General features: G+C 36.6%; 2 protein-coding genes across 8 annotated transcripts in view; one reads left to right on the forward strand and one right to left on the reverse strand.

The window, feature by feature from the left end:
- Positions 1–12,679, forward strand: part of MYPN (myopalladin) — a 61,673-nt gene extending 48,994 nt beyond the window's left edge. For 4 of the 7 annotated variants that reach the window (XM_015866466.3, XM_015866468.3, XM_015866465.3 and 1 more), the window contains 8 exons: positions 2,979–3,200; positions 3,690–3,839; positions 5,037–5,116; positions 5,908–6,037; positions 7,484–7,691; positions 8,372–8,537; positions 10,409–10,542; positions 12,050–12,679. In XM_015866466.3, coding sequence (XP_015721952.2) covers positions 2,979–3,200; positions 3,690–3,839; positions 5,037–5,116; positions 5,908–6,037; positions 7,484–7,691; positions 8,372–8,537; positions 10,409–10,542; positions 12,050–12,219 — 1,260 coding nt within the window. In that variant the 3' untranslated portion in view covers positions 12,220–12,679. Of the gene's footprint in view, positions 1–2,978; positions 3,201–3,689; positions 3,840–5,036; positions 5,117–5,893; positions 6,038–7,483; positions 7,692–8,371; positions 8,538–9,454; positions 9,579–10,408; positions 10,543–12,049 lie in introns of those variants that run through there. The other 3 variants (XR_014948525.1, XR_014948524.1, XM_085554032.1) reach the window with 3 other exon arrangements.
- Positions 12,680–21,388: 8,709 nt separating this feature from the next.
- ATOH7 (atonal bHLH transcription factor 7) lies at positions 21,389–22,139 on the reverse strand. Its single transcript, XM_085554075.1, has one exon. It carries the CDS (start codon positions 22,003–22,005, stop codon positions 21,550–21,552), a length of 456 nt encoding a protein of 151 aa, XP_085410201.1. The 5' UTR covers positions 22,006–22,139; the 3' UTR covers positions 21,389–21,549.
- Between the last annotated feature and the right edge of the window lie 1,463 nt (positions 22,140–23,602).

The raw sequence follows: 23,602 nt of genomic DNA on the forward strand, positions 1-23,602 counted from the left end.
CTTCATGTCTAATGTTCGTCATCCTCACTCATTTTATTCTAATCTGAGCTTGGAGTTGCCTTCCAGGAGTATAAAGTCACCATTGGTAGACCGTGTCTAGTTTCTGAGGTAACAAATTAATGGGTTACCTCACCTTCTCTGTTCATCAGCCCTACTGACCTTGAAAAGTACTTAACAGTACCAAAGTTCTAGCCACAACTAGTGAGGAACATAACAAAAATGCTGTATTTAACTTTATAATTATCTTATTGTATCAGCAATATCCAGAAATAGTTATACAACTTTTAAAGATTCTTCACATAAAAAGAATTAACACATTTAAGTGGGTAAACTACCACATCTGCTATATTTTAATCATGTGACAGATCACTAGTTGAAGGGAAAGAGAGAGATTACATCTAGCTTCATTAGTCCCTAATTAGCATACACATTTCCAAAGGCCACACGGTACCTGAACGCACCGAAAATAATTTCATTCTTAAAATGATGTATAGAGTCAATAGATCCTATTGGCTGACCCAGGCAAAGAAATCCTTTCTCAGTAGAAATTTTTTTTTGCCACAGATTTTGCTCTCTGCTGTTAAGGCATGAGCAATGTGAAGAATTGTATTAAAAAGTTCTCAAAGTAGTGGAAGGGAAAGAAAAACATCCAAATATATTTTTCTGTATGCTGGCCACCACAGAATTTACATCTAAGTTACTTAGTTTATGGGAGACTAGGATCTAAATATGACTGCAGTACCTTTTGATGACATTCTTACTTGATTTTTCCTTTCTGAAAACATGCGGACCTTTTCTTAGGCTAAAGGGCCAATCACTTAACTATCCCCTTGGAAAACTGTAACTGGCTCTTGCCATCTAAAGGGAAAAATTATAGTATTGGTTGATCAGAAATCAGAGCATCTCTTATTTTTGCAGTCTTAAGTGGAATTAAAATTTGATCTATTGAAGTGGTTTGTTGAGACATGCTGTGGGAAACAAAACAGAATAATAGTTTAAAAAGCTCAACAATTTGAAACTTCATAAGACTGTTTGCTGACCACCAGCAGCTGACCTGCCCACAGAGCAAACAGCCTACCAAGAAAGTAGATGGTACCACCTAGTGGCTGACTTCCTCTCTGTGGTGAATGTCACACAGTTAGATAGGTCTGCAAGCTCAAAAATCCCTGTTTGCCAAAGCTGTACTGGCAGTGGTATATTTGAAGATGTTATTTGGAGATAAGGAATATTTTATTTATTTATTTATTTTTGCTATAAGGACGGTGAGGCCCTGGGACAGGTTGCCCAGAGAGGTAGTGGATCCCTGCAGACACCCCAGGTCAGGCTGAATGGGGCTCTGAGCCTCTCTTGAAGTATCCCAAAGGAGCACACAGCAACTTAAGCTCTATGTGAATGCTGTTACACTGCAATTAGAAGCACTGATCCAAAGAAGTAGAGTGGAAGCAACAGTCTGGAAGTATAAGAGAAACAGGGAGGAGTGGAACCCCTCAACCTTTGGCCAGTTCTGTCTCCGAAAGCTCCTCAAGAACTCAGAAGACATTTTTAGCTAGCTTTTTGTGATGCCACTCCATCGTTACTCCTTGGGAGCTATTTATCAAAAGCACAATAGAATGCCTAAATGATCAAGGATGCAAGTTTGATGATTTGGAATCTCTCAAAGTTTATTAACCAGCAACAAGACTTTGGATAAGATGAACTTCCTTAATATTGCTCATCATTAAATGGGAAAGATGGAAGGATAGACTTTGTCCTTACTTGATTCAGAATTTTAGAAACTAAAATTCTATTTAAAAAAAAAAAATGGAAATTACACTTTTAGAATTCCTCATATTTTTCTTCCAAGCCACAAATAGAATCCTCCATACAACTAAGCAACAAAACCTTATGATATCAGCAATATCTGACATTAAAGTGAGATTCCAAGCATCCATGCCTGCCATGGGAATCGAATCAAACAGAAGTCTGCTCTCAGAGATGTCAGCTGTCAGACCAATACATTCTTCAACAAAAGCAGGAACACAAGTGCTGCACTTATAAACTGCACAAAAGCAGGCCTAAAAAAATGTGCATCATTATTACTATATATGACAGTAGCTTCGCTTTAAGTTGTTTCTTTATGACTTAAGTTAGATATTCTTGCAGCTGTATGTATTAGTGTAGCTAGGAAGCATCTGCTCCCACATAAGTCCATTCACATGTTTTGCCTCACAACGCCCTGGATAAATACAGGCATGGTATTAAAAACTGAACCTGGAAGTTCATGTGAAGATTCATGTCATAGCAATGCATTTAATCAAATGTTTCTTGGTCTTGACGTGAGACCTCATGCAGAACAGTGCTGATAAGGGTGAGAGATGACTAGTTGACATCAAGGGATTATGGAAGATGCTCATAATTACAAAAAACTATCTGGAAGTGGTCACTCAAACAGAAGTATATTAGTTTCCTATCTATTCAGTGCTTTAAGGGTTTATGTGCTTACATCCTCTTTCTCCGCTACAGCAGTTAGAAACCTGATCAGGTTATATCCTGAAGGTAAAGCACTCTGAAAACATTTAACTTTTTTTGCCAGCTTTCTCTTTCAGTAGGTATACTACTCCCTATTTAGTTCTCAATTGAAATATTTAGCAGTATTCATCTAAATAAGTAGCAGGTGACTAATCTTTGAGTTCCTTAAAAATTCTATGTTCCAAAGTTCTCTTTTTGGGGTCAATGATATAAAACGATATAGACTTTCACTGGGAATTTTGAGAACTGATTTATTTATTTTTTACTGCCTTTGAAAATACTTAGTTTCATTAGTTAAATTTCTCAAACTTCAGGTCGATGTCTGCAGACTAAATTCAGACTGTTTCAGAAGTCTTAGTTTGTATAGGCTTTTTTCACTTTCACTCATTTATCATTAATCCAAAAGTGACTGAAAATATCACATAACATAACTCATCTTGTTCAGATGCTATGTCTCTCTCACTCTGCAGGAATACAGGATTTCAAGCTTTGAGCAGAGGCTGATGAATGAAATAGAATTTCGCCTTGAACGTACCCCTGTGGATGAATCAGACGATGAAATTCAACATGAGGAAATCCCTACAGGCAAATACATAGCACCCATCTTTGACAAGAGACTCAAGCATTTCCGGGTCATGGAAGGATCTCCAGTCACATTCACTTGCAAAATTGTCGGGATACCTGTTCCCAAGGTAAGTCATTCTCAACGTTAGCAGTAAAGAAATAAAAATCAACTACCTGCCATTTCCTGCACATTTCTGGATAGTTGCATTCAGAAGAACTTATTTCGTTGGAGAGAGCTCCAATACAAACTATTTCCCCCAAACTGCTGAAGTAGCAATACCCGCTCCTGTGCCTGGATGCACTGTATGGGCTGCATCACAACCACTTGGCTTCAAGAAAATGCCATAAAAACAAAAATATAACTTCTCAGAAAGACGAGAGCTGATCTGAGGTAACCAAAAGAACCTGACAATCCCATCTGTATAAAGGAGCCATTCAACTTCCGCAGTTCAGCCTGGAATCATTCTATTTCACATTGTTACCCTTCTGTAAGTTTTTTAAGATTGTAAAATTTGTACAAGCAACTGGCCAAATCCCATCATGCTTTTAATCTACACTGCTACAGTCACCATGTGACTTCAGAGCAAGTTTAAGCCACTGTTTTTTCCCTTCATCAGATATACTGGTTCAAGGACGGCAAGCAGATTTCAAAGAAAAACATGCATTTCAAGATGAGCAGAGAAGAAGATGGAACATGTTCTTTACATATTGAAGCTTCTACTAATGATGATGACGGCAACTATACTATTATGGCTGCAAACCCACAAGTAACGCATTTTATTTTCCTCCATTAAAAACACTTGCTTTTTCTAATATATACGTTACGAACATAGATCAGGCCATCTAGTTTGAGTTTCAGTCATGGTCATATCAAAATTCAGATTCATCAATCGCTATGGACATTTTCTCATGTTAGTAACTCCAATCCTACTTCTGTCACCCTCCCCTTGCCATTGGGGTCAGATATCTTTTGAGATATGGTCACAAGGCAGATGTTTCAGGCAGAAAAAGCAGTGCAAAGGAAAATAAATAGGTACATCAGATCTGAAATCATTACTAAACAATTATCCTTTACCTAGGCTGCAAAAATACGGATCCGCAAATAGTCTTGTGCTCTGACTCTATGCTTTCACTCTGTGCTAATTCAGCTTGTTATTTAGTAGTACAGACAATTAAATCAGACGACTTCCAGGTGAAATTTCCCCTCAGTTCTGAATTATATTTCCACCCAACTATTCCTCAGCTTCCATGTAGCTGCACGGATAAAAATTATGCTAGCATTAAGTCAGTAGCATACAGTACCTGCGGAGATAGAGAAGAAGGAATGAAGGAGTAGGGACTGATGCTACTTAAGCTGGTGTAATGCTATAATGCAATGGAAAGCACAGCACTGAGAGCACAGTAGCAAAGTCCCAGGCTACAGCAAGTAAGTATATGCTCAAATGCAGCAGCTTTAGGTATAGAAATAAAGGAATGAAGCTGCTTACCCTTGGAAGGCCTCAGGTACATAGGGATCTCCATCAAGATACCCTCACCTCCACTGCCAACCCTTAAATGAGGTCTGGGAAGGGGTGGGTCCTGGCTCCATCTCTTCTGGTTAGTAAGGTGCGCAGCATGCACCTCAGCTCCCCTGAGTTGACCCTACCTTCCCACCAGGTGGTCAATCACTGGTTCAAGCCATGACTTAGCATTTCCACTGCAGCTGGTTTACATAGAGCTGTTGCTAAATGTATTGTCACATCCTTGAAGAGTTGGAGGAATGCATCACTCTAAGCAGACAAAGAAACCCCCGCCTAGTGCAGTCCACCACACATTGATAACACTTTCTTTTAAAAAGCAAAGATACTTAATTCACTTATATAATACAAATGAATTCTAATGCACTGTAAATATTAAATATTTATACTTTACAACTGAATGAGCTATTTACAAGCTATTAATTCTTTTCCCATTGCAACTTACAGGGTAGAGTAAGTTGTTCAGGCCACTTGATGGTTCAGAGTATCCCTGTTCGGGGCCGAGTATCAACACTTCAACCTCACAGGTAAAAGCATTCAAAATAAGTGGCAGCTATATCTCAACACATCTTATTTCAGTTTAAAAAAAAAAAAAAAAAGGGAAATAATGGTAGTATTTCCCTCCCAATATCTTGCTTCTAGAATGTAACGTTTTTGAAGGCGTACAGTGACAATAATGAAAAGAGAGTAGTAAACATCCAAAAGGTTATTTACAGGAAAAACACACCCATATGGAAGCCTTTGGTCTGCTGAGAAACACTGAGGTAGACTCCACCAAGGAGCGACCTTCAAGAGATGCTGCCTTAGTGGTGGTCAGCCCTTAAATGAGGTCTAGAGGAGGTGGAATCAAGCTTCACCCCTTCCAGAAGCACAGCTAAATTACTCTCACCTGTGCTCCCACAGCTGACCCAACATTTGCCTCAGCTGATTAATCAGAGGTTCAGGCTGTGATTACCAATTTCCCATACACTAGGTCACCTTCAAATGCTTAAGCAAATTATTATTTCACTTGTTGCACTGGATTTAGAGGATAGGATTGGATTAGTAAAATGAAATTCAGCCAAAAAAAGGCAAAAAGAAACAAAGGGCAGCTGGAAAACCCAATGATACTGTATGATATAGTTCATTTGATAATCACTCTAAATAGAAAATATACAGTATTAAATCATAATGTAATTTTGAGTTACAATCCATGAATTTCTTTCTCCCCTTTAATTTAGCTCGAGCTATTTTCATGCTTTTCTACAATTTTCTTCTTTATTCAGCTCTAAAAAAGGATTTAGCTTCCAAACATATACATACAGTTTTTGTCTTGTAGAGTACGCTCCCGGGTTCCAGAAGGAGGGGAAAAAGAAGCAGTTCAAGAACGCTTTTTCAGGCCATACTTTCTACAGGCACCAGGTGACATGGTGGCACATGAAGGACGACTTTGCAGGCTGGATTGTAAGGTACTCTTTCCCCTGTTCTTTTTTTTTTATTATCCCTGCTTCTATATATGTATTAGTAGGTGTTTATATTGCTAGCACAAACGCTTTCTGTTAAGGTTTTAATACTTCCGTTTTTAAAATTATTGTTTATTGTCATTCTCTCTGAACTGATTCAGGCCATTTCTTTTCAGCACATGCTATATGGTATGAAGAATGCAAAGAACACAATCCCAAAAAAACAAAGGTTCAGTTACAGGGTTGTTCAACCTGCTAGATTCGTTCACCATGTCCTTTAACAGTCTGAACAGCAGAAGTTCAATTAGAAATGCTGGGTCTTTTGACTGTATTTACAGATTCTTGAACTTAATCCATAATAGCATAAAGTCACAAGAAAAGAGTATTCAGCATGTTGTTTTCTGTTCAAAATAGTGCTCCCATTGTATTAGACTGAAGATTAATACTCCTGAAAAAGTGGGAACAAAGCCCAGTTCATTTTATGCTTCCCTAGCTTGAAACATCCCAATTTACATATTGAAATCCCCACATAATAGAGTTGTCACAAATTACAGTACACATAATGAGCATCCAGTTATTCAACAGTATTAAGAAATTTGTCTGCTCCAACAGAGATTGGTAGTTCCTCTGTATCCCAGTAGCACAAACAGAAAGGTGGTAGAGCTGACCCTGCCGCTTTGATTCTCCAAAATGTCTCCTACTCTGAAGAGAGTAGAAGCTATGGAACAGATGTTAATGCTTCCCTGAAGATGAATAAGGTCAATTACTACTTAATTTATAATGTAAAGTTTGCTAGGGAACATGCCAAAGAATTTGGCTATTCTTAGCTCTGCTATCCAGGCAGAGATCGTGAAGCCTTAAAGCATGTCTGGTATTGCACAGACCTGGAAGAAAGCAGTCCTCATTCAGGCAGTTCCACTTCCTTCTTTTCCTAGTTTGTAGAATATTGTATGGAAAGGAATGCTTTGGACGTAAGTACTTTTATCTGTTGGAAAGATCTTAAAAAGTATAATTCAGATTTCTTTCCGAAATGCTCCATTTGTCTTGTGACAGAACATGCAGCTCAACAGCTACAAATAACATACATTCTTCACCTAAAAAATATGAAATGCAAAGACACTTGTATAAAATACATTTTAATGTCTGTTAAATCTAGTGGGTTCAATTTATAGTCATCATCAACTACAACAAATGAAGTAGCACATACTTAAGAGGGAACCTGATATATAATCAAGTTTTGTCCCTTCTGACTAAGAAAAGTATGGCCATTTCAACGTATATGTTTCTTCCTGGCTTTTATCTCTTTTTTGCTTTTATCCTTTTTGGAACTAATCAGCAAAAAGCAGAAGCTGACATTATTCAGATTGTATCTGAATTAAAGCTCACCCATTAACTTAATAAAATATGTTTGTCAGTTTGACATTTACCTCTAACTATTTCATTGTCTGATAGGTGAGTGGATTACCAACACCGGACCTGACGTGGCTTCTGAATGGCAAACCTGTGTTACCAGATGGTACCCACAAGATGCTGGTCAGAGAGACTGGAGTTCACTCTTTGCTTATTGATCCTCTCTCACAAAACGATGCTGGAACTTATACTTGCCTTGCCACTAATAAAACAGGACAAAATTCATTTAGTTTGGAGCTGACTGTTGTAGGTAAGAATCACTGGAAAACTACTCATGGTACGGCTGTTATTTTCAGATAACCCCCTACCTAATCTTCTTACAGACAACTATAAAAAAAATAATTAACTGATAGTAGAGCTGTTGAACAGCAGTATTACAGCTGCAGGAGACAAATGGACCTGGTAGGTGCGTTTCCATTACTAGCAGAGGGCTGTAAGAATTCTCAATCTTCATTACTTTACTTCTCTTGTCTTGGAAAAATGACATTCTTAATTTTCTCTCCAGGAAATTCCTAGAGGTCTGAATTCATAAAATATGTAGAGGTTTTCTAGATGCCTATCCTGGTTTCACTGATTTTAAAAGTACATTTGAATAAAAGAAATTCAAATTTGAATGTTTTTCTATAATAAAGCCTTGCAAGGTGTGAGCTACTGAAATCCATGGATCAGGCATTAATTTCCTGCTATAGTAGTAGCTTTAGACCCATGACTACATACATGCACGTATCCTTTAATGAGCAACAGCTCTGCATGTTACCTGTTTTATGTTCTTTTACAGAAGCTACAATCACGGCTTTTCACTTTCCACTATCCCATTAAAAACTTGCAGCCTATATCAGTATCACGGTTTTTGTTGTATTCTTCTACACTGTTCAGTGACAATCAAGGAATACAGTATCTGTTGTTCACTAGTTCTGTTTCTTTTTTCAGCAAAGGAAGTAAAAAAAGCTCCCATGTTTTTGGAGAAGCTTCAGAACTGTGGTGTTCCTGAAGGGTGCCCAGTCAGATTAGAGTGCAGGGTTGTGGGAATGCCACCTCCTGTGTTTTACTGGAAGAAGGATAATGAAAGCATCCCATCAAACAGAGAGAGAATGAGGTACTGTAACATCATACTTAAGATTAGAGTTTCTTGTAGCCAGATCAACTGTTTTTATCACACAGCTTTTCTCTGAAACAGGTGGTGCTCTTCTTAAAACCATGTCTTTCTCCCACATAAAGTTTTAAAATGGTGGCTTCACTGTGTGACATGAAGAGCTATGTCCTTGGTACAGAAAAAGGCATGAAGCATAATGTGCCAATGCCTTAGAGGGTAGCGATAAGCCTTTCGGGCCACAGGCATGATAAATATCTAGCTACTGAATACATCATGGTATTTTTCATGGGTTTTAGCAGCTTCTTTGCTCTCTAAACTATTTTTCCCCAGTTAAGCTCTAAATATAAATGAATTCAAACTCAGAACAGTTAGAATGTGGTCATGAATGCTACACAGCATGGAATAACAGAGAGCTTAGCACATCAGATATGGAAGCTGATAACAAAGCTTGGTCACAAACACAGACAACGACTTTGATCCTCTCTTAAAAAATGCAGCAGGGACCAGGTTTAGCTCTTCCATTCAAATATATTGCTATTTTTTAACTTAAAAAAAAAAAAAAAAAACAAAAACAAAAAAAAAACCTTATTGCTGTTTGTAGCTGTAATTAAAATAATTGTTTGTTTGTTTAAAAAGGCTGATATCACAGCATAAATGTGATTTTAGTCGGCTCCAGCTACTGATTTTATGCAAACATTGGCCCTTTACTATCAACTGCAAAAAGCGCTACATTTTCACATGTGTAGCCTGCAGTCTCTCTGCAAAGAAAACTGACTCGGCAGCAGCATTTATTGTGGCAGGAAAGTTTACTTGATACAATCTTTCAGTGGGTTTGGGGCCCCTCACTACAAGAAAGACATTGAGATGCTGGAGTGTGTCCAGAGAAGGGCGATGAAGGGTGTGGAGCATATGTCTTATAGGGAATGGCTAAAGGAACTGGGATTGTTCAGTCTGGAGAGGAGAAGGCTCAGGTGAGACCTTATCACTCTATACATCTCCCTGAAAGGAGGTCGCGACAAGGTGGGAGTTGGTTTCTTCTCCCAGGTAACAGCAATAGGATGAGAGGTAATGGCTTCAAATTACAGCAGGGGAGGTTTAGGTTGGCTATTAGAAAAAAATTCTTCACAAGAGTGGTAAAGCACTGGAACAAGCTGCCCAGGGAAGTGGTAGAGTCACTATCCTGGAGGTGTTCAAGAGACTCATAGATGTAATGCTTTGGGACATGGACTAGATGATATTTTAGAGGAGCTTTCCAGCCTTAATGAATCTATGAATTCAAGAGACCTCAGTTCTCTGATATACTACCAAATAATTTTTTTCCTGAGAACTGTGGCCAAAAAGCCACAGACTGCTAAAGAGTAAATGAAAAGGAGAAAATAACGAAACAAATTTCACTCTGAATGTCATCCAAATTAATGTTCAAGATTTTGCCATTCAGGCATTTCTCTGTGGAAAAGGACGCCATGAAAAAGTTTGACTAGCTCTGATTACTGTTGCGAAAATACCACAACTTTGTACAAATGTGTTTCTTTTAGCTTTGATGCTTGAAAAAAATATATATAGTATGACTCACCAGCAGCTTTGCAGGGCCTTATTTCATTGGAATTCAATAAGCAATTCCAATATTAGCACATACAGAATAAAAACACCATGGCTTTTCACAGCTGAAAGGAACAAGAATAGATTTCAGCTGCTCAGATTATTGTCTGTGGCTATCCTGATAGTAAGTCTATCAAGTGCAAAGGTCATAGTCTGATACTTCTTTGGAAACAGAAGTTGTGATTGTTTTATTTCATAGCTGACATACGTATTGCAAAATCTCAGAGACAACATGCTCTTGACAAATTCTAACCCTAAAAAACTCATTTTCCCAGCATGCACCAAGATACAACAGGGTATGTCTGCCTTCTGATTCAGCCTGCCAGGAAAGCAGATGCTGGCTGGTATACCTTGTCCGCAAAAAACGAAGCTGGTATTGTCTCTTGTACTGCTAGACTTGACATATACGGTAAGTAATGGCTAGTAAATAAAATCAGAATTTATTTTCTTTGACAATCCTATCTCTCATCTAATTCTTTGTTCTTACATTGCCAGTTTTGCCATGGATTAGAAAATTATGGTATCACTGCAGACTCCATTTTAACATGGCCACCAGGAGGAGATAGAACAATGCAGTTAAATTATGAGATTACTTGCCATTAAACTGATGTGGGGAGATAAGGAGAAATGTTGTACAGTATTTTTTTACTTCTGCTTTCCACCTTCCACAGACACATAAAAGTACAATAAATGCATATTCTGCTTAAACCTTACCTCTGTTCCTTTAGAGACACATAGCAGTGCTATTGCACTGACCTGAGAAAGAGTAATAAATTGCACATTTAAAAGTAGACCTGGGAGCATGCACACTACAAACTATGCCTAAGTACTGCAAGCTAGCTAAGATAATAATGTGCTGATGCAAGCCTAGTTCAAGAACTATGGTACAACATTTAACTTCTCGGTATCTATGCACAATGCATAGTTAAGGTTATTTGTATGCATCAACGAAACAAAAAACAAAAACAAAATGAACAAAAAACCAGCTTTGATTACTTGCGCAATAAAAATAAGACATGTGCCACAAAGCATGGGGTTATATCCGCATCCTCAAAAATGCTTTTCTATTTTGTTTTCTTGTTAAAAAAAAAAAAAAAAAAAAAAAGAAGGAAACTTTATCAGGGATAACTGTAGGTCATCAGTGCATCTCCGTAAGTTTTCTGCCATCTTGTGGTGATACAAACAACAGTAATTCAAGAGAGGGCTGAGCAGAGATTGATTGAAAAACAAACTCCCAGAATGAAAAGTAATTCCCCAGCTGTCTGTTCTGCAGGCAGACAGAAATGAAGTTTTTATATGAAGGATGGACACTAAAAGTAGAAAATATAAATAAATAAATAAGAGGGGAAATAAGAAATGTGTCCTGATAACAGCTGTATTTTCTATAGAGTCTACATGTCTTGTGTGCCAGAGTGACAGAAATCACTTTTCCTCATGCTATTTCCAGTGAAAATCTGGTCTAGTATTTAAGTCCTATTTGCAAAGAAATAGGGACAGTAATGAACATATTGATTTCAAAAATAAATACCATCAAAAGAAAAGCCAGAAAAAAAAAGTTCTCCAAGGGATGGAATAGTACAAAATGAGAGTTATGTCCTGTTTGCTTATCTCTGCTCATGCTGTAATATGGCTTTTGTTTTGCTTCCAAGTTCTTGGAGAAAGCTTCACAGGTTAAATGATTCATTTTTGGACTTACTGAAATTCATGTGAATATTCCTATTGAACTGAAAAGGGGTGGAAATTTGTCCATTAGTATTGTAATAAAAATAATCTATGTAAATTATGCAGATGGTAATATCTGAAAGAGCATTCTCTAAGACAGGTAACTAATTAGCAGTTGTGCACATTGACTTCTGTTGTTTCATTGCTAACTTATTCAGAGGTTCATGAAGCCTATTCTGTTTTTGTTACTTCAGCTCAGTGGCATCACCAGATTCCACAACAAATAAAACTTCGACCTGGGAGTAGCCGGTACGCAAACCTTACTGGCCAAGGACTCGACATTTATTCTGGCTTCCCAACTACTGAAAGCCCTGTGTTGTTTTCGTCCCCAACTCAAAGGATGGTGGAAAGTGATGAACTTTGAAGCACGCAAATGAACAATGGTTCCAGTTACACTTGCAGAAATACTAGAACTGAAAAAAATAAAGAGGTACAAGTCAAGATGCTCAAGGTTTACAAGCAACTTGTTTGTAATTCAGTGTACTGCTGCTGCAAATTTTGCAAGTAACATATACAAGACTCTTGCATAGTATTTTTCTGCAGGATAATTGTGGTATGGAGTGTTGTGCAATAAATTCAATACTGTGTAGTTTGCTAAGAATTACATAGTAAACATAGTTTTCAGCACTTAAAAGTCAATACCACTTCTACTGCTAGAATTAAAGCTACTCTCCTGTAGCAAGCCACCCTAAGGATTGATGATGTTTTGCTGGAACACTGCCCAGTGAAAACACTGATATTACAACGACAACAATCCTGAACGAGGGTAAACAACATGACTTTGAATGTAATTCTAAAAATAAAAATTAAAATTAAAAAAAAAAGCCAGATAATCACAAAGCACAAGTACAAGGACAAAGATGTATCTCATTTTTATATACATTTAAGCCAGATAATCTTATAATTGTTGAACTCAAGTCTAGATAAGTGTAGAATTCCATGTAGGTACAGCTGTATACCTTATATATTTCTATTTGTGTGCGTGTGTATACTCCATGAACTGTGTACTCATGGCATAATGATTCATAAAGTAAGGTACAGGATATATGCCCAGGGCTCTAACATAGAAGACTAATCTTCCTGTAGTCTGAAGCATGTTCTGTAGAACTCATAGCTGAAACTATTTTCCAGATGTGCTTTATATTTATTTTTCCTTGCATTGGTAGTGATTCTCTGCTTTTAAACATAAATTCATACCAAGGTTGTAACTTCAGGGCTTTCAAATATCAATGTCTTTCTTCCTGTTTTCAATGTGACTAAAAGAAAAGTCTTTACCGTATACCTCATTTTTCCCTCTAACTGAAAAGAAATTATGATCTGCTGGAAATCAATGATTTCATCATCATTTAGGAAACAATGACCAGTATGGTGTCTAATATTAAGACAGCAAATTCCATTAATACACAGAAATCTATAGACTTAAACAACAGGAATGTGCAAGGAGCTAAAAAATTCTACTATAACTAATAGGACTATTATAGAAATAAGAACCTAATGAAGATGCAACAGAAGGTGTTAAGAAAACTTAACTGATTTAAATACATTTAGCATCTGCACAGTTGTACAGCATTTAAAATCTGTGACTATCTGGTTATTTCTTGTCTCTTTAAGTTATTGCTATTCCTCTTCAGACAAGAAAAATTAAAAGAAAAATTAAAAGATGCTATTGGTTTAGATTGTAATTAGATTTTTTTCAAAGTTAAAAGTGTAACTTACTTAAAAAATTACAAATGCAAATAAAACAATGAGGAATTACCTTAAGAGCAGAAGGGTACTGGATATGACAGAGACTTGAGAAAAAGAAAGCCTTTCATCCCTGGATTTCCTACAAAAGCAACTTATGATTTCACTAACTGTTGGTTCCTTAAAGATTCATGGGAAGTGAATGTATTGTATCGTTCCATTTCCTATTGAGTACCATAACACATCTCACAAAAACACTGTAACATAAACTCACCATTACAACTTCCCTGCTTTTGTTAGAAATCTCATGTATGATTCACCCCAGACTGAGCAGATCAGGAAGCTAAAATATATTTATACCCTGACAGGCAATACAAGATTCAGTCACTTCAGTGAGAAAGCAGAAATGCCAGTTGATGTTCATTTTGTATCTCCTCTCCAGCAAATAAGATAAAACTAATCACTATGAAGAACAATACATTAATTCAAATGACTTCAATTATGAAATGCTCAGTTTAAGGCAAAGCGTGAGCCCCCAAAATAGTGCAGCCCTTGTTCCTCTGATCTTCACTTATTTTTAGGATGGCTTAGTGAGTCTAAGCTGGTAAAACAAATAAATAATAAATTAAATTAAAAGATTCTCATATTTGTAACTAGTCTTGAGAAAATAATCAAAATAAAGTTATTGGATTTTATTTAACTCAGTGCTGTGGGAAGAAGGATGAGAAAGTATTAAAACACAGAAGACCTAATTCCAGTCTTCTCATTACTTCATGCCAGAAGTGAAAAGTGGATTTGGATCCAAGCTATTCAAAACTGGATATCATTCATCAGGCTTTGTACCTAGCAAAGGGTTAGTCAAGTTCTTTTCCCCTGTGGAACACAGTGGTGGGCCCCTTGCCTAGCTTTTAGGGATTGGACCAGATGATTTCCTGAGGTTCCTTCCAACCTGAATCATCCTATATGTTCTACATTATTTTACTTTCCTCTGCCTGGCTGAATATCCTATGTGAATGAAGTTTCCTACTGACTGAGTAGGAACTAAGAAATCAAGCAGGCACAAGCTTCTCCTTTTAGCTGTGATATATCCCACTACACAATTCTAGCAAGAGTAAGCATGGTATCTGATTTTTTTTTATTTTTTTATTTTTAATCATTTAAAAGAAAAATAGTACCTATTACTTGCAAATACTTGGTTGCCAGTTCTAGAACGATACCTGTGAATATTACTGTTTCTCATATTTGATAACATCAGACATCATGTCCAATAACTTGGCACAAACCAAAAGACAAGGAGCTCAGATAAAAGATGTAAACCACATCTCTCGATCATTTTTTTCAGTGAAATCTGTCTTGACTTACATAATTATAATTTGAGCAGACAAGCTGAAGGATAAGTGGTACATTTTTCTTTTAAATGTACTTTTTGTTCTTGTTGTTGAGGCAGACAAAAGCCACTGCTTCTCCCAAAAATATGCATAAGAAGGATTAATTTTAAGTCATTAAACAAGAGCCCCCTGCGGATTCACAGCAAACTACAGAGTGCACCACCAAGATCTGTCACCTGAACTGTAAACATTCTCTCTTTGACAGTATTTATTTGCAGAAGGATCAAATTTTTATCCATCACACTTCACTACAAAATGCATAAGCCAGAAAAATTACATTCAGTGCATCCGACATAAACAAAATTAGAATCTGATCCCAAACAAATAGTCTGTAGTCATTAACTTTTGCTTAATAATTGCTGCAGAACATTTGTTCTTTGCATATGCTGAGCCCAGACAATGAGTGTGTAAACAGAGCTTAGTGAATGGATGTAAATGCTGTTAATTAGCAGAACTAATGTGCTCATCATAAAGAAGATGCAAAAAAGATGGTTATGTTGTTGACTGACGGAAAAGCCAATGGGAAAAAGCTCTTGCGTAAGCAGTAGAGACAACACTGAGCTGTCACAAAACTTGATGTTGTTTGAGTTCATGTGCCATGAGGATATCATACTTTGTCAAGATACACTACGCACTATGCAATTGTGCTCTCTTCCTGAACAGCTTGACTTTTCATTGTTTTTGTTCAATTGAATAGCTGATTTGATTTCACACTAACATGATATTTCATTCTCTTATTTAGGTCAGGCTTTTGCAACAATAAAAATCAATGTTAGAACATTTACTGGAATCGGTGTTAGCTATTATCTTCACAAAGTCCATTAAATAACCACAGCACAAAAAATAACATTGTATCAATGAGATACAAAAATACTCATTTTTGTAAACTCTCAGTAACAGATCATTTTTCTGATTCAGATTCTTGTAGGTTTACTTAGTTTCTTGTTCCCTCCCAGTCCTGTTACCACGTGTGACCAGATGCACAATATATTTCAAAGAATGGCAGAAATAACTTCTATTCTGCAATTCTAGAAAGCAAAAGTTTTATCTTTGCTTTAAAATTTTTGGCTCATCTTGATATAGGCACAGTCCTCAGCAGCATGATATAACAGTTTGCATTAATAACAATAGATTTCTTGCCTTAAAACAGCTGGATTGAGATCATTTGCTTGCATGCAGACAGTGGAACATACCTTCTGAATGATTCCCACACGCTGGAGTGAAGAGGAGAGCACAAAATCTAAATTATAATAATTTAATCTACAGCCTCTTTCATAATATCAAAGCAGTTGCCAGCTGCTTACAGTAACAGCAGATATTGCAAGGAAACAAATCTGAAATAAGAGTTACTGAAAGAATGGTGCTCTTACTGCTACAAGGTTAAAAAACATTACTTTCAAGACGTCTTCATATAAAATGATTAGTGAGACCTAATGAAAAATTTTAATTGTTAAATATTGAATGAGCAATTCACTGTTAGTTACCTTACTATTTCCAGTACAAATATGTTCGCTTTGAGCCTTAAAATTCTATTTTATATTTTTTTCTTGGTTAAAGTTGATATTTTTTTATGTTTTGATCCAAAGTCATTCTCTATGAAAAAACAGTGCTATCAGCAGTTTTTAAGTACTACAAGTGCACACAAAAGGAAGAAACAAATGCCTAGAAGTTCAGGAATGTATCTCCTTTTATCTCACCTCAAATAAATGCTTCAGAGTTGCATACAAGAGTGTGTCCTTGATGTGTTTAAGTAATGGTGAAACCACGGAGCAAAACCAGATGTTTCTACAGAACTCAGCTGTGACAGCTAATGAAATTAATGCATTTAGACTTTACATTATTTAAATGATGCTAGCATATAGCTGTGACATACAGTTGCTATTATTTTTCTCTAAATATCAGTTTGCTCTTGTTTTAAATTATACTTTTTTTCATCCAATAACCACTCTCCTCAATCAAATTTTAAAAGAGCAATTTTCTCAGGGGAACCAGAGCAGAAGGTAAGGAGTCTTTAGGACACTCTGAATGTTCAAAAGATCTGTAGCTGTCAGATTATCAGCATCTTGTAGAATTCATCCCCTACACCTGTGTTTGGGCACATCCTTCTATTATACAGACGGGCAGAGATGAACTCTATTGTGTCTCATAAATTCTTGTACCATGTTGCATCATGTTCTGCCAGCACCCACACAACACCCACAGAAATCCCTAGTTATTGGATCTAGGCCCAAAGCTCATTTGTGCAGTAAGTAGTGCACTGGAGAGTGTTACAGAAGGTTTATTTTCTCAGCCCTTAGCTCTGTGTCCACTTCTTCAATAAGTGAGAACTCAAGCTGCAGAAGCAACACTAATACTACAAAGAAAATGGATTTTATAGTCTTGATATAGAAGACAACTGGTGGAAAAAAACAAACAAACAAACAAAATCAACGTTCTATTACATTTGCTAGTCTTCATTTACTGTCCCATTTAACCACATTTCTCCATTCCTGCACAGACTGATTCTTGTGTACATCTATAAATGCTAGGTCAGAGACAATGTTCATAAGAACATTTTAGCCCTGCTATGGCTCCACGAGCAAAAGCATGTAATTTCACTTACTCTGAGCAGTAAAAGCTGCTTTTAATAATACCCTTATACTTTAAGTCCATTATAGTTGTGAAGAACTAACATAATAAAAATAATCCTTGGGCCATACATGCTACAGATTTAAGAGGAGGTCTCCATTTATTTCAATGTGAAATTCTGTTCAGAAACAGATCATTCACTAAGATTATACAGTTCAGACACTATGGTGATACATCATCTTCTAACAGAAAGTGACTACCTTTTTTTTTTCTTTTTTAAATAAAGAAATAGATAAAGATATTTTGAAATTCTGAAAAACTGACTGTGGATTTCAGACTGCAGGAAGCCATTCTAACACAGACTTTTTATTATTTGGAGCTACATATGCAGACACCTTAAGCAAATTCTCTGTAAGTTAAGATTTACTTTGCATGTTAATTTCTGTACAAATGAAAAGTGAACAACAAATTGGAAGAAAAAATACTACTAGTATACATAGTACTAAAATGTATTAATTGGTAGAAAATATTTAAGTATTATACATGTGGGTTTTGCTTTGGGTTTTTTAAAACTATGTTTTCTTGAAACTTAAAGTTACAAACATTAAGCTTTCTTTTTTAAGTGAAATCAAATGTCTTTAATATCTACGTAGAGGAAGCATTGGACTGTTTCTTCAGTAAATAAATGTGTTTTTGTTCTCAGTGCACTTGCTTCATTTCCTGGGTATTTTATAGAGACACAACAACTCAGCAAAAAGAAGCTGTTTTGAAAATTCTTGGTGAGTTTTTAGAAGTCTAGATAAAGCCATTCCTAAAATAGAACTGAGAATTGCAGCTGTATTGTCCAGCCAAAATAGACTGAAACCAAAGTGCAATGATACTTATTATCTTAAGGCAAAAGTGTATTTTGGAACATTAAGAATATGGCAGGAAATCACATTCTTTTTAATTTCAGCCTAGCAAATCACATCACAACAGTGACTTCACTGAGGATTTCACTACAGAAATTCTACTTAACAGGGTACAGCTAAAAAATAACTTTAAAAAAAAACAACACCCTAGTGATATCCATGCTTCCCCATGCAAAAATATTGCAATGTCACTCACCTTACAAGGCTATAACAAAAGCTAGCAACATTTTTATTTTTCATAATGTGCAGCACCATTTAGGTATTCCACTCAATAACTGAGCTTTGTTCTTTATGTGTGTATGGTACCAAATGGTCTGTGCCTTAGAAATGATGCAGTAGAAAAGATAAACCTAAAATGCTGGAATTAACTGAAGTGGTAAGACATACTAATACATATCCACTGGGAGCTGCAATAGGCAGACAGGAAGAAATCACTGCCTTTTAGCTGCTAACATACTTTTATGGAACACACTACCCAAAAAAAAGGTGAAATGATTCAAAGAATCATAAGAATAAGACCATCTGTGCTAGTTCACAGAGAAAACACCAGGATGCAGTTTGAACCTCTTAGAAGAATAGGGGTTAATTTCCCACAGATAATTCATTACTGAATTTCAATACTGAAATGCATGTGTTTAGCAAGCAACAAGTGTTTAATGAAGAAAAAATTTCTCATCCTCTGTGTAATCACAGTGTGTCTGTACAGCTACTACGTACTAATACTGTAAAAAGAAATATCTCTTGCTTGCACTTCTCAGTGGGACAGAGAAAAAAAAATCTGCATATAAGAACACATCAAGCTCTCACTAAGCCAAGATATCTATGTCACAGAATTGCAGTCTATTTGCATTTTGCATTATTTTCCTGTTTCAGGATGGGAAATCAATTGCTGAGCAAGCAGTGCAGTTAACACAATTTCTGCCCAAAGTTTACACTAATAAATTAGTGTAGGATGGCACATCATTTAATTGTTTGAGGATTGTGTATACCTGAACATGAGAAAGAATTTATTTGATGTGAGGGTAACAAAGCACTGGAACAGTCTGCCCACAGAGGCTGTGGAGTCTTCTCCTCTGGAGTTATTCAAAACCTGCCTGGATGCCTACTTGTGTAATCTACTGTTGGGAATCTGCTTTAGCTCCGCAGTCTCCAGAGGTCTCTTCTAACCTCTACAATTCTGTGATACAGAGAAATTGGTCACTTAACAGTAACAAATTTTCCAGCAGTATTAATTCAAGTGTGTGATAAACAACAACTTTTTCTGCCTTCTCCATATAAACTTCTGTAAAGAAATCAGCAGATAACATGACTCTGTATTCCCAGAAGGCTGAAACCACATAAAGATATACTGTAATTCATAAGCAAAGCCCGCATTTTAGTAGTAAACCTAATCACTGCTGAACTTAAGAAAGCTGAAGTATACATTAAAAAACATTCCTGAATACCAGTGATAAAGGGAGAAATTTGCTCAGAATATATTTGTTTTCTATTCTATATTCATAGATATTTTTTTCTATTCTATATTCCCAGCAACTTTTACTCCACAGTCTAACTTGTGGCTTTGGAAGTGCACTGTTCCACAAGACACTGATCAAAGGCAAAATATCAACAAAGGGAGATGTCAGATAATGTCAGGTCTCTCTATATAACAGTTCCTATAGCGGAGTCCCTTCCCCCCAAACCAGAACTTTGTTCCAATTGCTTCTTCTATTTCCCCCACTGAAAGCTACTTAATTGTTGCAAACAGCTCCTATCAAAACTTCCATTTTTATTTTAAGTCTCTTTCAGAATGACAAGATATGGCAGCAGGGAACTACCCTGCTGGAAATCTACCACCAGTTGGTTTTGGGACAGCAGCTCCTTTTCTCCTTCACCCAGATGGCTAACACAAGCAAAGGGCTTGTTTCTGGAAACTCCCAGCAGCAGCACCAGCAGAAGTATCCTTCATCTTCACAGACTGCTGCCAGCATTACAGGCATCTGCAGTCAGACCTTTATGGACACATCTGCTGTTCTGATCCTACTCTTTGTTTGTTTGTTTTTTACCTTCTCAGTCTCCTTTCCTTAACTCTTCTGCCTTTTCTAACAAGATCTCTCTATCTCCCACAAGCACAAGCAGACAATAAATAAAAGACAGTTCAGGGCATCAGCGGGGCTGAAATGAAGCAAATCTTACAACAAAACTGCTGCTTCCTGTAGGGTTCACTAAACACACTTCCTCCTGTTACTGAGTGCCAAACATCATTTGCCAGTTTTCCTGCACATTAAGCTGTCAGGGCTGAGGAAGCAGTGAAATACTAAGGAAAACAAAGTTACTAGTAAGCAATTCTAGAGTTGGAATTTAAGGTAGTATATGAGGACATATCATAGAAAACACTTTATTTTTGATTTACAAAATCTGTTACTGTCTCTAGATAACATAAAATTTAAAAATAAAATGCAAACAAACTACAATTACCCAAATGTTCAGATTGTTTTCACACAAGCATCTCATTCACAGTATGTAACCACACGTGCTTTTACAGCCACTAAAAATAAAAACATTTTCATAACTTGAAGCCAGCTCTTTTTCGAGCATACAAGAGACACCGTAAGTTGGATTAAAGCAAACCTACACCGTTTTGGAACCCATATATCAAACTTACAAAGTTTAAGACAGTTAGTTCTCCAAGGACTTGAACTCCAATACAATATAAAACTTCTTCCAGAGGAGTCATTCAAGGGAAAACAAGACAAAGAAATACTTTAAAGCTGACATGAAAATAAAAACATAGAATGAAATTCATCTGTAGTGCTACTCCATTCAGTTATAGCAAGGGTCAATTTGGCCCATTACTAGTAGGAAATACTGTAATGAATCATAATTAAATAAAAAGACTTATTTAATTAAAGGAGCCAAATTAACTAGGAAGTAATAATCTGTACGATTTCAGAGAACTTTCTATCAACAGTAAAGAAATGCATACTTCTTAAATGTATATTGATTTAAGTTCTAAAGGCAAATTTATTTTGTCTAATTAGTGTAAGACACAAACACGAATAAAGCTATTGTAATGCCAATATTACCTTATTCAAGCAGATTAACTCTTGCTAATTATTAAATTACACATCTGGCCTGCTGCATATTTTTAGCTCATAATAAGTTCTAATTAGCTATTTGAAAGTGTTCAGGGTGATAGCTGAATATTCGCTGTGCATAAGGATCACTGTCTGTTGCCACTTTTTGTCCCGTATAATGGTGGTAGCTCTCTGGATGAAAGTGTTCACAGTGAAGGTTAATCCATTCTCTTTCAGAACTGTATCTCTCTGCTTCAGCAAGTATTCGTGTTAGAGCCATGATATAACTCAAAGCCATCTGAAGGGTCTCATATTTGGAGAGCTTCTTATCCTGACCCCACTGTGGAACCACCTTCCTCAAACGATCAAAGGCTGTGTTCAGTCCTTGCATCCGTCTTCTCTCCCTGGCATTGGCAGCCAGTCTTCTCTTGGCAGCACTCTCCATTCTTTCCGTGCTGCACTTCACGATGCAGCCTGGTCCACTTCTGCACTGGATCTCCGATTCTACTCCTGAATCCAAATGACTGGATTTGCAGGTTTTCATATTTATTGCAGCTGCAGCTTCACACGCATACAGAAAAAATTACACTTTAAAAATGAAGTGTCTAAACAGTTGTAGAGAAAGCACTCCTATAAGTAGCCTGTGTATCTCTTGAATCTTTTCCCAGATATCGTTGATGAGATATTTATCTTGACATAAAAATTAAAAAAATAAAAAATACTTCTGGCTCTTCTGGAGGTGTCTGAAAGTTTCTTATTGTATAATGAAAGAATAAAGAGTTCTCAGTGCCTTATGCTTTCATTCTTCTCATTTCTGTAAACACAATGATATAGATAGAAAACAACGAAATCTCCATTCTCAAAACATAAGTTAGTGAAGAAAATGGTCCTTTTAAGCCAGAAAGAATATTAATGGATTAAGAAGACATCCATTCCAATGGCCATTTCACTTGGAAGGAGTTCTGATTCAGTTTAGGAGGATGCTTGGATACAATGAACTGTTGCGATCTGAAGACATAACTTCACAACAGAAATCTCTCCCTTCTTGACCGCCGCCGGTAAGCAATGATTGTGCCTTACAGACTCGGGGAGGCTTTATAGAAATTGCTAAAGCTAAACAGGTGGTAGCAGGTGGGCGGGCGGCACTCAGCTTCCATCCCAGTACCTTCCCAGCCTGGGAACCACAGGGGGAGAAAAAAAAAAAGCAACAGTAAAACCCGAACATTACAGCCTTCATCTGTTGAGAAGTCTTCCAAAGCCATTCTGTCCAGCCCTAACAACTTGCCATCTGGAGCCGTGTCTGGCTGGCCCCACAAGACCCTGGGCAGTTAAGCAAAAGATCCTTTCAATTGATAATCTGTTGCAACTCAGGAGGAAAAAAAATTATATAACTCTCACTGTGCATTTTAGCATTTGCACTTCAAAATATCTAAACTATCTGGTAGGTAGTATTTGGGGTAAGAAATAATTGTTCCAACAAAACAGAGGAGAAATAGCTTGGTGGTGTGTGGCAGAGAATAGTACTGTGCTTCACTATACAGTCCTGAAGCAAACAGACTCAAATTATCGGGAATCTTGTAGGACTCAAGTACAGAACACTGAGAAGAGAACAGTATCTTGAGAAAAACTGAGATTATATATCTGCATGTCAGAAGTGTTACGAAAACAATTCAGAACAGGTTTAAACAGTTAAAATGTAGCTACGGACTTATCTAATAATTTTTAAAGTATTTGGAGAGGTTGTGATACCAGTACAAACAGTCCAAAAAATATCCTTTTTAATATGCTCTGCATAATGTTTATATGCATATTTATGAGAATGTAAATATAGAATGTGCTCTCTCTGGAATATCCCCAAATAGATAAGGAGAATAAAAGAAGGTGTGGAAAAGATGAATCTGCTTTCTGACTGTAAGAGCTCGTTTGTGCTACTAACTCTAGTGACAGAGAAGTCACCATTCGGACACACAGAATATTATCTTGGTTTTACAGAACTTATTAAAACTACTATCTACATAAAGTACAAGGAAAAATCATATGAACACGTTAACAAAAGATTAGGGAAAAAAAAACTGCTGCACAATGATTTATTATCTGTATTGATTTCAGACTTAATTAAACTGTTACCAGCATTCATAAAT

The sequence above is a fragment of the Coturnix japonica genome, chromosome 8 (assembly GCF_054131305.1).
Source record: "Coturnix japonica strain WE chromosome 8, WE-NBRP24, whole genome shotgun sequence".
NCBI classification, from domain to species: Eukaryota; Metazoa; Chordata; class Aves; order Galliformes; family Phasianidae; genus Coturnix; species Coturnix japonica.